Here is a 19,491-nt window from a genome sequence, read left to right on the forward strand (position 1 = left end):
GTTTCCTAAGGCTGAGAGGGTCACTTTAAAAGAACGGTATGATTATATATCTAATGAACAGTTGTATGCAGACCATTACATCTGCTTGGTTTATTATAATAAAAATACAACATTAGTAAGTGAACAAGTTTAAAATATCATTGGATCACAATTTTTTCACTTACGCGTTAAATCTTGCTCGGACAATCACCCGACAGAAGTTCCGAAATCTGTGCTCTCGACCAACTATAAAAAGTGGCTTGTCAAAGTATGGGTGATTCTCTCTTAATTCTTCTTCTTGAACTTTCCTTGTGGAAGGTACATAAGACTATGTTAGTCGACATACCATCATTAAATCCCTAAATCAACAAGCATAAAAGCACAAATACCTTTTCATCTCTGCCTGCTCCTTCTTCTCCTGGATCATTTTGATTTCACTGTCTTCTCTCTGAGCATTTCTGTACCTTACTGTGTTGGAGTGCTATGGTATTCAGGGGAAAATTCAATAAGATTTAATTTGATTCCTGTTCAACACTGTGCAACGTAACAGAAAAGTAAATTAAATGAATAAAACTTTAAAGAATTTCCTATTACTTAAAAAGATTCTTAATTGTATAATAAAGAACTTCATATATCAGCACAGTTGAAGTGACCATGCACCCCATACTGTATGTAAAATTAACTCCTACAACTTTAAAGGGGTTGTTCGGATGATGTCATAGGATGTCACCTGACTACTGCAGCCAATCAGAGGCTGCAGGGTCATTGTTCTGCACTGCTAGAACCCAGGATGTAAGTGCTGATGCAAAGGGAACAAGCGGTGATGCTACAGACTCTGACTGGCTGCAGCAGTCAGGTGACGTCTTGTGACACCTACAAACACTGCTCTTTTTGTTATTTTACCACAGTTGGTGGTTAGAGATGAGCGAGCATACTCTTTAAGGGCAGATACTTGAGCGAGTATCGTCCTTTTCAAGTATCTGCCTGCTCGTCAGAAAAGATTCGGGTGCCGGCGGGGGTGACGGTGGGTTGCGGGAGTGAGCAGGGGTAAGCGGGGGAGGAGAGAGAGAGATCTCCCCCCCGTTCTCCGCCACTGCCGCCCGAATCTTTTCTGACGAGCAGGCAGGTACTCAAAACGGATGATACTCGCTCGAGTATCTGCCCTTAACTAATATGCTCGCTCATCTCTATTGGTGGTGTAGTGGCAATCTTAATATATATAATATATATAAATTCTGCTTTACAAAATAACTTGTTTAATGAATTTTCTGAATCTGCCATAATTTCTGTGCACATGAATAAAAATGTGATTTCTAACCATTGCATGATTTTCTTCATATGCATGCGCCATAACTAAAACCATGCTCACCCACTAAGGATTCTATTAAGATTTGAGCACAGATTCTGTACCTTATGAAATCTGTACCAAGACATCCTTATGAAATCCACTGACCTTCCATTGACAATGCATGTGAATGGGGTATTTAATGCATAGGGTATGCCCTATTTATAAGCTCAGGAAAATATGTGTGGAATAAACTTGTTGCTAATGTTCATTAATGCCAAAGATTCTGCAATGAAAGGCCAAGCATTAGCTCCAATTAATTCCAATGGAGCAAATCTGTGTGCAGAACCACAGAAATCTGATTTTCAGCTGCCAATTTCTGCAGCTTATTTTCTACCATGGGAACATGATCCTATGGCTAGTTTCCCCTGAACTCAGTTCCAGAAGGAATGGGCTCAAAGTTTGATAATGAACACAGTCATGTCACAGTACATGCATAATAAACACTTTCTGCACACAGTAATGTCACAGTACAGCAGCTATTATCACAATTCAAGGATCATAGACAAAGGGATGCTGCAAACAGAAGTTACATAGTGATTTCTCAGTACACGGATAATAAATAATGAAGTCCTAAGAAAGGGTCATTAACCAAGAAATGCCACATTATGTGACGTCATAGAACATGTGTATTGTCATACTACAGGCATAATAAATGGCACCACATAAGTGATGTCATGGATAACAGCTCAGGACCCCAGCGATATTACAGCACAAAGACTATATATGCTAGTTTCTCTTTATATAGCAGAGTAGCAGTCTGGCCCTTTAAAAACCTAGAACACAACTTCTGCATTTCCTATAGTTGTGCCTAGGGATGGGCAATTAATCAAATTAATTTGATTAATCGTCATTGTTCTGAAGCACAATTCTAACTTTCGTGAGTGGGTGGGGTTAATATTAGGTTTGGAGTAGGTAGTGTGTGCAGGAAACCAGGAAGCGGGGCTGTGATAACTGTCAGGAGGACGGTGTATGGGGTGTGTTCATAGTACATAGGGGACCAGGATGACTGCGAGGTGTGGAACCCCATCCTTCATGTGTATATAACTGAAGCTCATGACCCATTCTTTTAAGGAATTCACATACATAGCAAATCCGTGATAAGTACTGATTAACCGAATTGTCCCGTTAAACTGTGACAATTAATATAGATAAAGGATTTGCAGTGTATGTAATTCCCTTATTTAAAAAAAATGATGTTTGGTATTTTTAGGTTATTTAGCAATACAAACAAAAAAAAGAAAAATGAAATTAAAATCAAAGATCGAGAAGAGGCCAAAGAAAAAAAATATCAAAAGTTTAGTTTTTGACTAAATCGTCCAGCCCTTGTTGTACCCCTGAGAAGAAAACAATACATGGGGATGTGAGCAATGTGTGCATGATCATGGGAGGCCAACACTTGAAAAGGGGTAAAAAGTGGATAATGCCTTTAGGGCTATCCATTTCTGCTAGCAATTTTACTCGTCAACAATCATCACATAAAATGCACAGTGATTCACAGAAAGTAAAACAACAAATGAACAGATGCTATTAGCCTACACAACAATGCTTCCTATTAACAAAGGGGCAATGATGAAACTCACATCTTGTGTTAGTGTTTCCAAAGATTTCCCCCTGCTGATTCTTTGACTGTTTGAGCCATGTCTTAGTGACCTGCAACAATCAACAAAATTGCATTGAATAACACTAAAGGGAAACAAGTTTGATGAAGCCTTGACTTGCAAGCATGGACAATGTCTGAAAAAGAAATAAAGAACGGGGCTCATGGCTAAGTGAGGCATTTCAAAAGCAAGTCACTTATAAAGGCTGGGGGTTAGAGGCTTACGTCCTTGTAAAATGATGTATAATCTGCTTGAACAAAGAAAGCAATCTTTTCTTTGATCTTTAAATTGATAGTCCTGTTGCATGTGAATAGAGTGACATTTATAATAACAAGTCTTACGACAGTATATTTAATGGGAGGTAATGTAGTAGTTATATTAGTTTCTGCAATATTGTAACGGATGAAAAAGAATGGCAAAATGTGCTACTTTCTTTAGGTAGATGGTGAAAAAAAAACTGGAAATGTGCTACTTTCTTGCTAAAGTTACCTTCTTTCTTGCCGTATATGATGTTGCACACTAAGGATTGATCTTTCCTTGGCAGGCTGCCCTTCAAAAGAGCCACTCAGCATGCGCTGCCTTGTGCATGCTCTGAAAGAAATGATTTGCAAAGGAAAATAAATTAGACTGTAAAACATGAAACGATACAGAGGCTCAGTAGTCTGCCAGAAGATATTACAAATGGAAACATATACTTTATGTCATATGGGTCACAAAAATATACAGCACCAAAAAAGGAGATGGGATAGTTTTCTTTTTCTCTATAAGACCATCTATTTCTAAATATATGCTGTACAGTTTTGTTAATCTAAGGAAAACTTACGTTACTTTTCTATAAAGTAAAACGTGCACATCTCTAAAAGTAAAATCTCCAACTATAAAAGCTTCATTAGCTGAAATCTTTGTTGCAAACACTTTTTCAAAGATACATATGGTATGACATTGCTTAACTTTTGCTATTATTTTTACTAAACAATGTAAAATTAATGGGTCTGTTTTAGAGATGAGCGAGCATACTCGGAAAAGCACTACTCGCTCGAGTAATGTGCTTTATCCGAGTATCGCTGTGCTCGGGTCTGAAGATTCGGGTGCCGCTGCGGCTGACAGGTGAGTCACAGCGGGGAGCAGGGGAGAGCGGGCGGGAGAGAGGGAGAGAAAGATCTTACCTCCGTTCCTCCCCGCTCTCCCCTGCAGCTCCCCGCTCCGTGCCGGCACCCGAATCTTCAGACCCGAGCACAGCGATACTCGGATAAAGCAAATTACTCGAGCAAGTAGTGCTTTTCCGAGTACGCTCGCTCATCTCTAGTCTGTTTTATAAACAAGAACTCTGCACATATGCCCAATTAGGCATAAATAGGGGCCTCTGCTGAAAACCCTTCTCTATGAGTTAAAATAGCTCCTACTCTGATGGTTAGTGATGAGCGATTAATGGAATAATAGTTTTTTGTCAGTATCAGGCAGATTTCATGAAAATCATTGTGAATTAGGAGAGTCGATTCCGAGTCTCATTAAAGTGAATGGAAGTAAAAATCGGGTTCACTAATTTGCCCTCCAGAAGGTCCCCAATGCAACCAAAGCCCTCCCACATTGCATCCGGGGAACACTGTGCTCCTCCCACAATTGCTCAAAATAGTACACAGTGGTGTAGGGGTCAATGGTAGCACATCGGTGTTGCTAAAAAAAACCAGATTGGGTCTCTTCGATCAAAAATTGCACCAAGAAAAACAACAGTTGTGTTGCTTGTTTTAAAAGCAATGTCATAAATCTTACAAAAAAAAATTCTGCCATGTGAAGACAACACTCAAGCATGAGCCTACTCCAAGGAACAATTTTAGAGCTACTACAATTTGGCGACACAAGACAGTAGGTGTGTTGCTTGTTTTAAAAGCAATATGATAAAGTTTTCAATGGACAAATTCTACCAGGTGAACAGAACCGCCAAGCACGGGCCTTCTCCAAGGAAAACCTGTAGAGCTACAGCTGTTTCTTGTGCTTTAGAACATTTTTTTTGGAAGAAGGAGGAGGAAACATGGTGGAAGCAAAAGAAGGAAAGCAGCAGTAGTTCAATTACCATAAGCAGCAACAGCACCTTGAGGGTAGGATCTGTAAGGGGAGCTGAGAATACTCACCCCCTGTCCTCCGCGATGCCCGGCGTCTTTCTAGTCTTCCCCGGACCTGCTGCATTACGCCACATACATGCGCAAAGGGCCGGGAGAACAGGGAAATTTAAAAACTACCTGCCGAGAGCAGGGAGCTGTCACTGGGAGCCGCTGTATGTGGTTCCCAGTCACATAATTGCTGCTATCCAATGGATAATAGCGATCATGTAAAAGTTTTAAACAATTAAAAAATGTGTAAAAAAAAAAATGTTTGGGAGATGAAATTAGGTACCTAAGTTCCCTGGATTTATTCGCAGACTTTACCCCGGCTTCTGTGCACGCGTCTGTTGCCAAAATGGCTGATGCAGGCGCAAAAGCTGCAGATTGCCGGGGTAATTTGAAATCTCCCCACACCTGGCTACTAAATGTAGCCAAGAGCCTGGAGATTTCATGGGGGGTCACAGTACGCAGTTCCCAGTCACGTGAAATTGTGAAATTGGTAAAATTGCTTAACCAAGGCCACTGGCGATGTACCCCCGATGGGATCCTTATCTGTGGATCTTTCTACAGCTTTGGCGCATGCGCCCGTTGCCAGAATGGCGGACGCAAGCGCAGATGCTGGGGAGGGCAAGAGGAAATTTAAAATCTCCTTGCTGCTGGCTACTAAAGGTAGCCAAGAGCTTGAGAGATGTCACGGTCAGTGGTCCTCGGTCACGTGATTGCCATTATCCATGGATAATGGCGATCAAATAAAAGTTAAGACAGTTAAAGTTTGACGCTTTGTTCAGTTTGGGCCCAGTTGTGCATCCAGACAGAAGATTAGGGCCACAATGGGTATATTTCTGAACACGGGACAAACAGGGGTATCCATAACAGGGTGAAAGTCTTCATTCCTATGTATGCTGTACAAAAAAATCTATTTTTAAAATGACACAATTGACAAAAAATCGTAATTTTTTCCTTCTGCTTTGCTTCGATTCATTCAAAAACGGTGAATTCGCAGAGGCAGCCAGCAGTGTCTATATATTAGAAATATATGTAAAAGCCCTTCACAGATGTAGACTAAAATTTCATTTAAGCTTTATTGAGAACCTTTTAAAAAACATATAATGGTCCGACAGACAAACAAACAGTTAGGACAGAGGACCTGTATTAGTGATATAGAGGTCTTTATCTAGATCTTGTGTCACTCTTGGCCAAAGTTTCAGGACACAGAGTCTAGTAATTATAGACTACTGTGTGAGCCAGGTCTGTAGTGACTAGATCAAGGGACAACGCATAATAACTCCAAGGTAATTTGATATTATAAATATGCGTAATGTCTAGGCCCGAGGAAGGGCCCGACAGGGGAACTGCTCAAGGATTACAAATATACGTTTATGCAGAGTAGGCAGGCTTACGTGAAGCCTGTAAGTAAATCAATTATGCTCATGCGTTATTGCAGAGTAAACAGGCTCGCGTAAAACCTGTAAGTCAATCAATTATGCTCGACGCGTTTCCCCGCTCAGTAAAACAGCGGTTCATCAGGAGCAAAAGGTAAACCCTGGTCAATGCCAGATTATACTTGAGCGAATGGACTACTATATGGTCAGTTCTTGTCCAACAATGTGTAATCGTATCTTGGTGATTGCTGATACTTGATATATTTTTAGTATCACAATCGAATTACTAATACTAGTAGGATTTAGAGACTCGCTTGAAAAAGGGCGATTTGCCCATATATAGCGAGGGAGGAAAAGATAGAACTAAATCCCAAATAGTAGTAATTGTGGTATGGATTAGCTCAAAGAGATTGGCCCCAAACAAAATGATGATGTGGGGGTCACGCAGTTATAGGGAGCGTATTAAGCTGGTATAAGTCTGAGCAGGCATGTAATAGCCCAATATAGCCAGCCGCATATATTACAAAAAAAGCTTTCCCTATTGTTGCTGCCGATGAGCTTTTCTTATGTCTAACTACTATTCAAAGTACCCTAACATAGCACAAAATGAAATGAAAATCAAATGAAAAAGTCTGTGGCTCTGATGATGATAACTTAGTCTGGCGATAGCCAATCACAGCCATTCATGACATCATTGAATGGCTGTGATTGGCTAACGCCAGACTTAGTTAGCCAATCAGAGCATTATCTTTCTAGAGGCGGGGCATTCAAGCCCCACTTGCAAAAAGGAATGCTCTGCCAGCGTGCATGAGGGAGCGACAGCCTGCAGCAGCGCCGCCGGAGGTGAGTATTGATTTTTTTTTCACACTGTATTCCCGGCATATAAGACGAAAAGTCGAGGTCGTCTTATACGCCCCGTGGTCTTATATGCCAGAAAATACGGTAGTGACTTTGAACAACGTTTGGGACCATAAACACAGAACTGCAATATTCCACACACCAAAATGTAGTTTGTTTGTCTCATTTGCTGCTATATACATTACCAGTAGCAGAAATATACTCTCTCCCAATGTACAGACCATGTTTTGTATAGAAATATAAACATGATGCAGCAACTTTCTCTCCTCCCTCCATTGGAACCTCGTTTAAGTTCTCTGCTGGTATATACAAGTAGGCTTTGCTAATGAGAGGCCTGGGACGGGGGGTCAGAAACGGTATCTTTTCTCCTTAGGAAGAGAACCTAGATGGTGAGTGAGGAGACTCAAAAGGCCATTCATGCTCCTCTGGGTAATATGCAAATAAGTAAGATGGAATAATTTCTCCACAGTGACACCTATTGGAAAGCAGCATTCCTTCAAGTCAAAGTTTATACAATCTTTATACAAGCCTTATAACAATGACTGAAAATCAAAAGCAAAGCCAGACTCCATGTACAGACAGCTGTTTCAGGATATTTGCCCTTTATCAGTGTACAGTAGGAGTCTGGCTTTGCTAGTGAGCTGTTCACACAAGCATATTTGCATACATAATATGCAGTGAATAGAGGACATTGATCTCAATGAGCTCATTCACATGATGTATATTTTCCCACAGCATTACCTATTTTGTTGCGTACTACGCCATTAAAGTGAATGGGCCACGCAAACCTGTGTATTCACTGCATATTTTTGCACCATTTCAATGGGCCCATCTGCGTTCTTTTTTGCGTGCCCAAATACACAAGCATAAGCGATTTTCTACTGCAGAAATATGCAGCGTATTTGTGCGACCGAAAAACAATTACGCCCATGTGAACGAGCACTAATAGTGACCCCTATAGTGGTCGCAGTAATAATAGTGCCCCTATTGTGGCCCTAGTAGTAATAGTGACTTTCATAGTGGCCCCAGTAAAAATAGTGACTCTCATAGTGGACCCAGTAGTAACAGGTTACCCCACAGTGGCACCACTAGTAATTGTGACCCGCACAGTGGCCCCAGTAGTAATAGTGACCCCCACAGTGGCCTAAGTAGTAATAGTGACCCCACAGTAATAATATAAACCTCCTCAGTAATATTAACCCCACAGTAAAAATATTAACCCCCTTAGTAATATTAACCCCACAGTAATAATATTAACCCCATAGTAATACTATTAACCCCACAGTAATAATATAAACCCCTTCAGTAATATTAAGCCCACCATAATAATATTAACCCCCTCAGTAATATTAACCCCACAGTAATAATATTAACCCCCTCAGTAATATTAACGCCACAGTAGCCACAATAATAATAGCCCACCAACCCATATACTTACCTTCTTCTCTTCTTCTCGGCAATGATGTCAGTGTGTGTGCCCGGAACGTTTCCTCCCTTGTCCTCTCTTGCAGAACTAAGGCGGAGAGGACTCAGGGGAAGAGGATCCCGGGTGCACACTGACGTCAGAATGTGCACCGGGATCAGCGTTGCAGCGTGATTACCGTCAGGAAGCTGCAGCACTCTGGCCAGTAATCACTACTGTGGTGAGCGGCCATTGACACGCATGCCATAGGTTGACGGGCCACATAAAATGAGGCGGTGGGACGGATTTGGCCCGCGGGCCTTGTGTTTGACAAGTGTGATTTAGATGATGTGAAGCATGAAGTTTGTTGTGGATGCTATGGTGATGATGAGTGAAGGTGAGGCATAGCATGTAGTGGTATACAATCTAATATGTATATACATCTAAGCCTGATATGGTGCGGTTTGTTATCTAAACAATTCTACCCTCTTGTGTATGTTTTATGTACGACTAAATGCTACGCCTCACACTTACAGTCACTTATCATCACCAGAGCATCTACAGGGTGGGCCACGGAAAAGCAGCCCGATATTAGAATCCTATGAAAGCTGTCTAAAAGAAAATCTTTCATTTTTTTATACTGCTGAGGTAAAATGAAAGCTGTGCTGTGATTGGTGCAGTCACTGTCCTATGAGGGAAAAGGTGTTTTGATAACAAACTTCAACACATCAGGACCACAGCAGGGGTCTCAGCAGCAGTATCCCAAGTAATTAATTCTTTTGACATGTCTCTATAACATGTCAAAAGTTATCTGAAAGTTTAGCTACTCTTTAAATAAGGTACAGTCTTTTGGTCCAACAGTACCTAGAAAACCTGCTGTGGAAATGCACAACCTGAGAAGCTCTTTCTACATTTAGATATCTATCCCAGACTATGCAATATAACACATGCAGAAATACAGCCAGAATTTTGGAACCTTCCTAATGACTAAATTCGACTTATCAGTGAGACTCTTTAAAGCTATGAGAGCGCTCCGATTTCCCCCTGAGAAGGGTCTATCACAGCTGCTCACTACTGCCCTGAGGCACCCAGCCACATCTGAGATACTCTTGAACCAAGCCAGAGAGACTCATTTAACATCCATAGAAGATTAACTTTCCCACTATCATCAAACACGCTGGTTCTGAGCCCAAAAATTAGGGCTTCCAGTAAATGTCACTAAGTGAACTGTATCGCAGTGGCCATCATTTCATTATACTAGATTTCAGTCACAGAAATTTCCTGAGATACTGAAATTTAGAATACCCTGCCATAAAAGAAAAGATTAAAGTAAGTAACTTTATTATCTGTTCCACCTAGATAACAAAGAATGAAACTAGGAAAACATTCAACTGTCTCATGCAGATTCCTTTTAAGTCATTTTACCTCAGGATTTTATTTACTGCCGTTTCCTTTTCCAGAAGATTTCTTGCTCTGATGCTAAAAACCGACTTGCGTAGCTGTAAAAAAACAAATGATTGTACTTATAGATAAATAACAGAAGAATCCATTTCCTTCCATTCAAAAACACCAAAATGAAAAATTAACGCTTTGTAACTACATAATATTCCATTTGAGAATACCAGCATACTCACATGTTACATCTGTAATATCTAATTGGTATTCACAGTTTATAGAAAGTCCCACTTACAATCTGATTATGCAGGTGTGCACTGACACATTATAATGATAAACCAGCAAGCTTTTAAGAGCATACATTATGCAGGGCTGTTTGTATAGGGCAGGATGTCCAGACTCCTCATTGCTTTCCAGTGGGCCAACATCACAGCAAAACTGCAATCAGGAGTCCAACCAAAAAAGGGGGCCCACCTTTTGGCCCACTGTCATGAGAGGTAGCTAAATAGACAATGTAAGTAAGGAAAGGCTAGACTACTAGCAGTTGCCACTAGGGGGAGTGCACTGGGTAACGATTTATACAGTTTCCACTGAGCCATTAGTGGCTGTAGATAGACGAAAGGGATTTGCAGCTCTAAAGATGTGTTATGGAATTTAACTGATTTTTTCCAAGCTAAGCCTGTGATAAATGGGGGGTGGGGGAATCTGATTGCTATGATGTATGAATATGTCATATGTCAGAACCACAGTCACCATCACCTCCTTCCACCATAAGGGCTCCCTGTCTAACTGCCTCCATCCTTGCATCAGCTGCTGCAGCTGCTGTCACACGGCCTCCCTCTCTGCCTCCCGTAGGGTGCACACATTTGCCCATCCAATTCCTTAAAGGGCTACCTTGCGCATCAAGCTTTTGGATCCCCAGCGAATCCTGATGGGTCCTGCCCTATTTTAAAACTCCCTCTTCCAGCAGAGGGCGCATGAGCACTCAGTCTCTATAGTGTGCAAAAGTGTTTGCTGTTTTCTTCAGTTCTCCTGGTTTTGATTTATTCCTGTCTACCCAGCTTTTCCTGATTTCTCCACTCTTGACCTCAACTTTCTTACTGACCATGTTTACTTTGCCTGCCCTTACATTCAACAAGCTTCTCAGTTAACCAAGAATTCCATGTATCCCGACCTCAGCTCCATACTATGACTATGTCTATGTCAACACCCTCTGGTACAGCATTACAGAAACTTTACCAAGTTGCATCAGCTGCCTCAACCAAGACTATTTATGGGGAAGCGATCTGGGGTTACCCGCAATGAAGACCAGATCCTGACTGGTGGGGCTAATGAGTGAAAACTGGGGATCCCCAAGTGCAGCCCTCATATCTAGGCCTAAGACAAATTGATTTAGAGGCACAGCAGATCCATATCCAATGTTCTTATAGAATGAAGAGGCAAAAAACAATGGCACAGAACAGTGCAGTTTCAGTTATTTGTCGGTTTTCTGATTTCAGAGGGAAAGCCATGGCAGCAGAACATGTTCCAAAAACACGTTTATCTGACCTCTATATACACTTTTTATGTGAATCATGTATCTTCTATTTATCTAACTAGTCTATATATGTGTTATCTGACTGCAGCATACACTGACTGACCACTAATCTGACATTTACTTGAACTGTGTATCCGCTTTTTACTTCAGATCTGTATGTGCTATTCACCAGAACTATGTACATGCTATTTATCTGACAACTGTATCCTTTGTTAATCTGACAGAATCGGTGACCGCGGTATCTTCTATTTGTCTAACCATTATATTCGGCATTGCTCGTGAAATATTTGAAATGGACTTTCCAATGTTTTGAAATGGCCCTGACACTGTGTATATGTTAACAGGTCTGCAAGCAGAGTTACTAAGATGTTATGTCTTCCCACTCTGCAGCAGTTATGGATCTCCATTAAAATGTCCTCTTTAAAGTGACTAAGAAAAAAAAACCTCTGGAAAGTTCACCTTGGCTTAAAGAGTTCTGATTGTCTACAAATAAGCTCCTACTGTAAATAAGGTAGGCTGACTTAAAGAGTCTCCAAGTAAGATGGAAAGATCAGGTGGATTTAAATCTTTGTGATCAATCTTTTCCTAATTGCATACTGAACCTTCAAAGCCATGGTTACCGTGACATCATTTAGTATGTTTTTACCTCTGAATCACACGAATGAGTGGGAAGATTTATTGAGGTCACAAGCGGCTTGACAATGCATATACTATGTGTTAGGATTCACAATCAGCGGGATTGAAGTTTGCCATTGCCACATAATGGCCTAAATTAAGATGATTCGATTTTTTTCCTTTACTGGCATTTAAATATTTCTAAATATATATATTTGGAATAGCGCTATCACGTAATAATCAAGAAATATCCCATAATCACCAGAATGACTGTGTTACATTTTATGATGAAGCCCCAAAGGATATACTTTGATTATCAAAACACTGATAGAACCATCTGCCAATGCTTGTTATCAACAGGAAGCAGGACAAGCTGCTCAGCGTTCTCCAAATGTGTTTGTGTGGATTATAGGACTTAACATTAGCCATCTTCTTTGTCAATTGTAGAAAAATGTGAGTTTGTATATGTGAATTATTAGCTGGCTTACACACAACACAACATCACTCCAATCATAGTGTAGATAGGGTTATTGGATCGTTTGTATAATTCGATAATTGTATCTTTCATTTTATGAATGAAGATCTGTTTTGTTGACATCAGCAATCTGTGATTGGCTGCTGTGAATTTCTCGGAAAACCTCTTTATGACATTCCATCATATTTTTGGCAACCTCCCATTTGTCTTGAAAGTGATAAGGAATTGAATTATATTGTAATTTTGATATAACTTGTGAGATAATTTTATATATTGGAATGTTTAAACACTACACAAAACTTGTTTATTTTTTCAATTTAGATTTATTCAGGTAAAAAAAAAAAGGTTGTGAAGGTGGACATAGCCTGTATGGCCCGTGGCTCTTTTGAGCAGTGCTGCTCATCCACTATTTAGAAATCTGCTAACAGTCCCAGTCAAACAGAGCAGTGTTTCTGTCCTCTGCAGTGTGTGTACACTAGGACTGCTGTGTAAGGGAAATGGTGGGGTTTCTGTCCCTCTGTCCAGTGATCAGGGTCCAAGAGTATGCCAAGACTTCTTATGGTGGCAGCAGCTCTTTACAACATACCAAACTTTTCAGAATAAGTTGTCATGTGTGTGCAAGAAGAGTAACACTATTTCTGGCCATTATGAGACCTGTATTCTGCATTTTCCCTCCATTTTCCCACTTTGAAATGTGAAAATAGGATTTTCAGTTCTCTCAGAACTGTTGGGGGAAGCCTGGCTGCTCTGCTATGTTCTATACACTTCACATAGAGAACTGCAGCTTCTGCTATCTAACTGCCTGTAGAACACACAGAGATATAATATTATTATGTAGGATAGTGTAAAGCAGTACAGAGCAGTGAAAATGTTAATAAATTGCAGCAAATAACTCACCATTAGCTCCCCCCCCTCCCCTCTGCTCTTATAGACTTCAATGAGCAGGATAACTCATGCCCTTCTCTACCTTTCTGTTCTGCTGTCTCCAGTAAGATAGAGATCATCACTTGACAACAGATAATGAACAGCAAGTTAGGAAGAAACAAGATCCCTAGTAGTTAGTGCTTTATAGTGCATTTTCAGCACAAAAAACGTCATTTTAGGTAAATAACGCAAATTGCACTTTTGCTAATAAATCACACAGCCTATCATATAAGCACCAGTTAGTGACCATTCAACCTGCATTTTTCATCTTCTTATTTTTTAATCCCCATTTTCAAAAAATCATACCTTTTTTTCCTTTGACATAGCTGTATGAGGGCTTGATGTTGCCAGACAAGTTGTATTTCTTGATGGTCTCATTTAATGTACCATAATGTATTAATCTAAGCAAAGAGGAAAATGGCACTCACCAATGGCCGACCACCACTGACTCTGTATGGTAACTCAAAGGTGCTTCAGCCTGAATTAAACAATATCAAATGTCCAGGAAGTAAAGATGAAAAGGCCGCACTCCTTAGTGTTCAGAATAAAAAGCAGCACTGTATTTCATATCAAAATGGTAGGAACTGGAGATGAGCGAGAATACTATGTAAGGCGATTTACTCGAGAGAGAGAGTAGCCTTTTTCGAGTAACTGCTGGCTCGTCCCTGAAGATTTGGGGGGGGTGGCCGGGGGGCAGCGCAGGGTGGCGGGGGGGGGGGGGGGGGAGAGTGGGAGAGATCTCTCTCCCTTTGATCCCCTCCGCAACCCCCCGCTCACCCAATCTTCAGGGACGACCCAGCAGTTACTCGAAAAAGGCGATGCTCTCTCGAGTAAAGCGCCTTATTGAGTATGCTCGCTCATCTCTAGTAGGAACAAAAACAGGAAACGGTGCATAAAAAATTGTCGCCTATTTTTTTGTGCACCATGTTCTGTTTTTTTGTACCTACCATTTTTGATATGAAATAAAGTGCTGCTTTTTATTCTGAATACCAAGAAGTTCCACCTTTTCATCTTTACTTCCTGGAAACGTACCATACAATGTATTGAAAAAAATTTTAAAAGTGAGGTGATAAAATGCAATTTTGCTACTTTAGGGTGGATTTAGACGAGCGTGTTTATGTACGCACAATTGTGCGCACAAAGCCACACATCTATTAGAACCATTGGTTCCCTATGATGTGTTCACATGCGCGTGTTTTACAGGCGTGCAAACACACATACCTGTAGAAGATAAGACATGCGTGCAGCATAGGTCTGTGGTACGTGTAAATATTCCTCACGGGGAGTCCCCTTGTCACTGAACACTGTGAAAGCACTGTCACAGTGTTCAGTGACAAGGGGATTCCCCACGGGGAGTAAAGAATCTCCTGCCACAGCTGTGGCAGAGGATGTCTTCATTCCCTCGAGGAGTGAAGAATTCCCTGCCACAGCTGTCACAGCTGTGGCAGAGGATCATGATGTTCTCCTATTGCTTTCAATGGGACCGGCGCTTCTGTAGTCCCATTGAAACTAATGGGCTGCTGGCAAGCCCTGCAGGGATTTTTCGGGGAAGGGCTTTAAATATAAGCCCTTCCCTGAAAGCCACCCCTGGAATGTGTTTAAAATAAAAAATATATATATATATATTCCCCGCGGGGAGTCCCCTTGTCACTGAACACTGTGACAGTGCTGTCACAGTGTGCAGTGACAAGGGGGCTTCCTGCGGAGAATATTTACACGGCAGCGGCATATATATATATATATATATATATATATATATATATATATATATATATATATATATATATATATATAGCCCTTCCCTGAAAATCACTGCAGGGGTTGCCCATTAAAAGTAATGCTGCATGGACCTGCATTCACGCGTGTTTGTGCACGTACGTTGGTGCGTGGTTTTGAGTTACCCCTGACCATGGCCGTTGAAGGCTGTAAGAAGCATCTGATAACTGTTGGGTATGAACTAAGCTCGAATGCCACTTCCTACCTTCCCTTGAGACACGACGGATATATCCATCGTAGGTCAATAAGCGGCTAAATTCCTTAAAGGGGTTATCTGGGGATAAACTATTCTGTAAAATCTTGCTCATTTTGCAATATTAAAATAACAGATTACATATTCAGCCTTCTGTCCCCCCCCCCCCCTCCTCCAAGGTTGTCTCGTCCTGCTCTCCGGTCCCTGCTGAACTTTACTTCTAGGAGGGGAGTGATGACGACCCAACATTGGGTCACGTGAGCACTGTAGCTATTCACCAGCTAATGGAATCGGTTGATTGGCCCTTTTGTTGGGGACGTCATCTGCCTGCATCCGGTAGTAAAGACCAGTGGGGACCGGAAAGTCAACGAGACAGCAACAGTGGGGGGGGGGGGGGGGGGGGGGGGGAGTATGGAGGGGTGAGAATGTAATCTGCTATTTTAATACAGCAAGCTGAGCGAGGTTTTACAGAATATCATGTCCCTGGATAATCCCTTTAAAATTGGCATCACTTGAATCTGGTATAAATAGCTATGGGCAAGTCATTTCTGCATTCTCTATTGTTTTTTCTACAGAATATATTCATAGTGTTATTTTATGATTTCCTGATTATGCCATTTAGACACATTATATTTTAATTCTAGTCTGTACTGACTACAGTATTTCATATTTCTCATTTTAGACGAGGAAATATGAGATAACATTAGTTTATTTTCATTTTTTCCAGAGCGATATGGGAAATAATTTGCAGTTTCATAATTCCTAGGTTATTTTCTTTTTTATATGTGTCTAGTTCTTTCTGAATTTACATTATTTCTAGCCTTGAAGTCACTTTCCAGAATTTTCTTTGCCGACAATTCTTGAACATTCTTTCCACATACTTCCTTCTTATCAAAGAAACGGCAGCATGTGATGAGTAATCTTCTTCTGACAAGCTACATAATAAATTTCCATTTACACATTACAAGAACTATGAATGAAAGATTTTGAAAAGATGGCAAGTAACGTAATCCCCTGAGATTATTCATGGCTTTAGAAAATACTTCCATTTCCAGTATGCATCTCTATTAAACTATATAATGCCACTTATGCCCGTTCTGCTTATATTCACAGCATTTTACTCTAAATCTCAAGGTCAAGGAAATTACTGCAAAAAGACGAAAGTGAATACATTAGATGCGCTGAGGAGACCAGTAAATGATTTTTACAAGGAGAAAGAATATCCCCAAAGGATCAAGTTTCACAATACCTTATACAGAGCATCCCAAGATTATGGAAGGATTCAAGATGCTGGGAAATTGCTTACGGTAGAAATGATACTTTGTTTCACTGTTATTTAACCAAGGTTTTGGTAAACACTTTCACTTTGGGATAAATATGTTGATGTCTAAAATGTACGCAATTATAAATACGTGTAAACACTGACAATTACATTATGATTACTGGCTTTGGCGGATTTGGACATAAAATAAAAATAGCATTGAAAATGGACAACGAAAAAGAGGGATGTCTCATATTAACCCTTTCCAATCCACTGTCTGACGTCTTCTTACATTCTGATTGAAGCCTGTGCAGCTCCGATGTCAGAAGATGTCCAGCAGGATATTCTTACTATACACTGCTGGCCGCTTAGTTGTTGGGGCCTCTCCTGCATGTCACATACTGCAGTACTGGCTCTGGCCAGCAGATGGCGCCATTGTATAATGGCAGAAAGAGAAAGCCCCCTAGGAAACCCTGAATCCAAAATTGGATTGCAAAGAGTTAAATCTTCTATTGGTTTTAAGATGCCACAAACTTTTTTTCTGCAATTTAACTCTTTTATGTCGCTTTTTGGAGGAAACACGTTACTCGCTGCTCTTTGACAAAAAGCAGTTTTGCTCTGTTCTTACACTGGACATGTATGAAGGCCACAAGGTTTTGGGGTGACAGACTGTATGAATGTAGAAGCCCATGGGGAAAAAATAGAGGTGAAGTCGCCAATAATATTTCAATTCCTGACAAAGTTTAATAAACCTGCATGAAATAGTGCTGGAGTCTGAGACCGTTATTGTAAGAAGGTTGTTAAGAGACCATGGCAACAATTTTAGTCTATGGAATTAAACATGTCCTTAGTGTCTGTTCTCTACATTATCGAAACAGGTGTCCTATTAAGTGGGAGAAAAGAAAGCCTTACGTTGATGAAGACCTGTGAGGTCAACAGATATGTCTATTTTAGTAAATACTCATATTCCCCTTAACATAAAATCGTGATGCTTCTTTTCTGGTAACTCTGTGTTGCGCCGTTCCTCTATTATTCCTCCCAGAAATGTATTAAAGGGCCACGCTGGTGATTTTTAAAAATTCATTCACTATGTAGCTATCCTCCAGTATACAGTATATAACTGAGCTAGTGTTACCTTTGTTAGTTATTGCTTTCTGTCTGAAACTCCTGGCCTCTTTATCCTCAGATGGTCATGTGATCTTAACTCTGATCAGCGTAGATCTGTTTGCAGGTATGGTTCATTTTCTAGTCAAATTCTCAGTGTGTGTGATGATATAACATGATACATACCACAGAAACTGTGTTGAGGACGACACAAAATCTCCTGTCACAGTTACAGAGAATGATCGTACAACTCCTGTAACCCAGTTGTAATAGAGGAGATCACAGCTCATCCTCTTGACTGTAGCTTATTTAGAAGAATATACAATGTAATGATAATGAAACTGTTCCCAGCAGGCAAAAATGGTATAGCTTCAGGTAATGCTGTGTTTATGCATCATGCAGTGGATATGAAACTGAAAATAGAAAAATGGTAGTCTTAAAATGGTGTCTGATCAGCATCAGACCGGGGGCTACACTGCAGGGAAGTGGCGGGATTAAACAGAGGAAACCTCCAGAGTGTGACAGGGAATCAGGGGAGAGGGCAGGGAGGGAGAAATGTGTTTTCACTGGAGTGGCCCTTTAATAACTGAACATTATTACCATTTGGAGGTGTGCTCCAACACAGTCTGACATTGTTCAATCAATGCTAACTATGTAAGGATGCACTCCTTTAGGGAATAGTAAACACACTTCAAAGATGAATGTTATAACTCAGAATTCTAAGAAAAAATGCTCCAGAATCGTTATTTCATAGTATTTACTAAAGCAGACGTGTCAAGAGAGCTGACAGGTCTGCTCTAACATGAAAGGAATACGAAAGGTAAGACAATAGAAGCTATACTGTCAACTGACAGTAGAGAATCCTTCAAAACATTTTTGATATAGTCCTTGAACATATTGTGCAATAAGCAGTAAAAAGTGAATATATGATATAGAGTACAAAATAAACCCTTATAGAGTCTATCTATAAGAATCTATGATCCATACATACCTTTTGATCAATGTATTTATTTTCCTCAATCCCAGATCGTTTAGAGTGATCACAAGAGGAAGAAGAAGCAGATGGAAGTCTTCTTAGAAGGCAGCTGGTGTCTTGTTGTTGACGGTCAATAAATTGCTTCATGAAACTTTCCCTTAATTAGAAAAAAAAAAGATATCAATAATTAGTAAGGGCCATACAAATCATGGCAATTGTAGGACTACAACAAGGGCAGGTTCACAGCACATTCTGCTACAGGGTTATTCCTCATTCAGATGGCCATATTGTGAGTTGCGCCGAGTATCATGTGCTACTTGCATCGGACAGCACATGAATGGTGCACATTGCATGTCTCATCCATGAATAGGACAGGCAGTATCATGTGAAAACTCGCCTGTGTGTATAGCCCACACGTTGTCTGTGAAATACCAAGATAGAACACAGACATAAAATATGCTCGCCTGAATAAAGCCTTAGGTCACTCTCACACATGCGTTATCAGTGCAGTGCTAAACGCTGTCAAACGCTACCACTGATTTCAATGGGGCTTCTCAGACATGCGCTAA

At 40.6% G+C, this 19,491-nt stretch overlaps 1 protein-coding gene across 2 annotated transcripts in view; it reads right to left on the reverse strand.

The window, feature by feature from the left end:
- Positions 1–19,491, reverse strand: part of NALCN (sodium leak channel, non-selective) — a 421,791-nt gene that overhangs the window by 90,012 nt on the left and 312,288 nt on the right. For both annotated transcript variants that reach the window (XM_066593014.1, XM_066593005.1), the window contains 6 exons: positions 18,938–19,079; positions 10,092–10,165; positions 3,415–3,516; positions 2,908–2,977; positions 369–460; positions 165–287 (listed from right to left, as the gene is read on the reverse strand). In XM_066593014.1, the coding sequence (XP_066449111.1) occupies positions 165–287; positions 369–460; positions 2,908–2,977; positions 3,415–3,516; positions 10,092–10,165; positions 18,938–19,079 (603 nt within the window). The remainder of the gene's footprint in view (positions 1–164; positions 288–368; positions 461–2,907; positions 2,978–3,414; positions 3,517–10,091; positions 10,166–18,937; positions 19,080–19,491) is intronic.

The sequence above is a fragment of the Eleutherodactylus coqui genome, chromosome 1 (assembly GCF_035609145.1).
Source record: "Eleutherodactylus coqui strain aEleCoq1 chromosome 1, aEleCoq1.hap1, whole genome shotgun sequence".
NCBI classification, from domain to species: domain Eukaryota; kingdom Metazoa; phylum Chordata; class Amphibia; order Anura; family Eleutherodactylidae; genus Eleutherodactylus; species Eleutherodactylus coqui.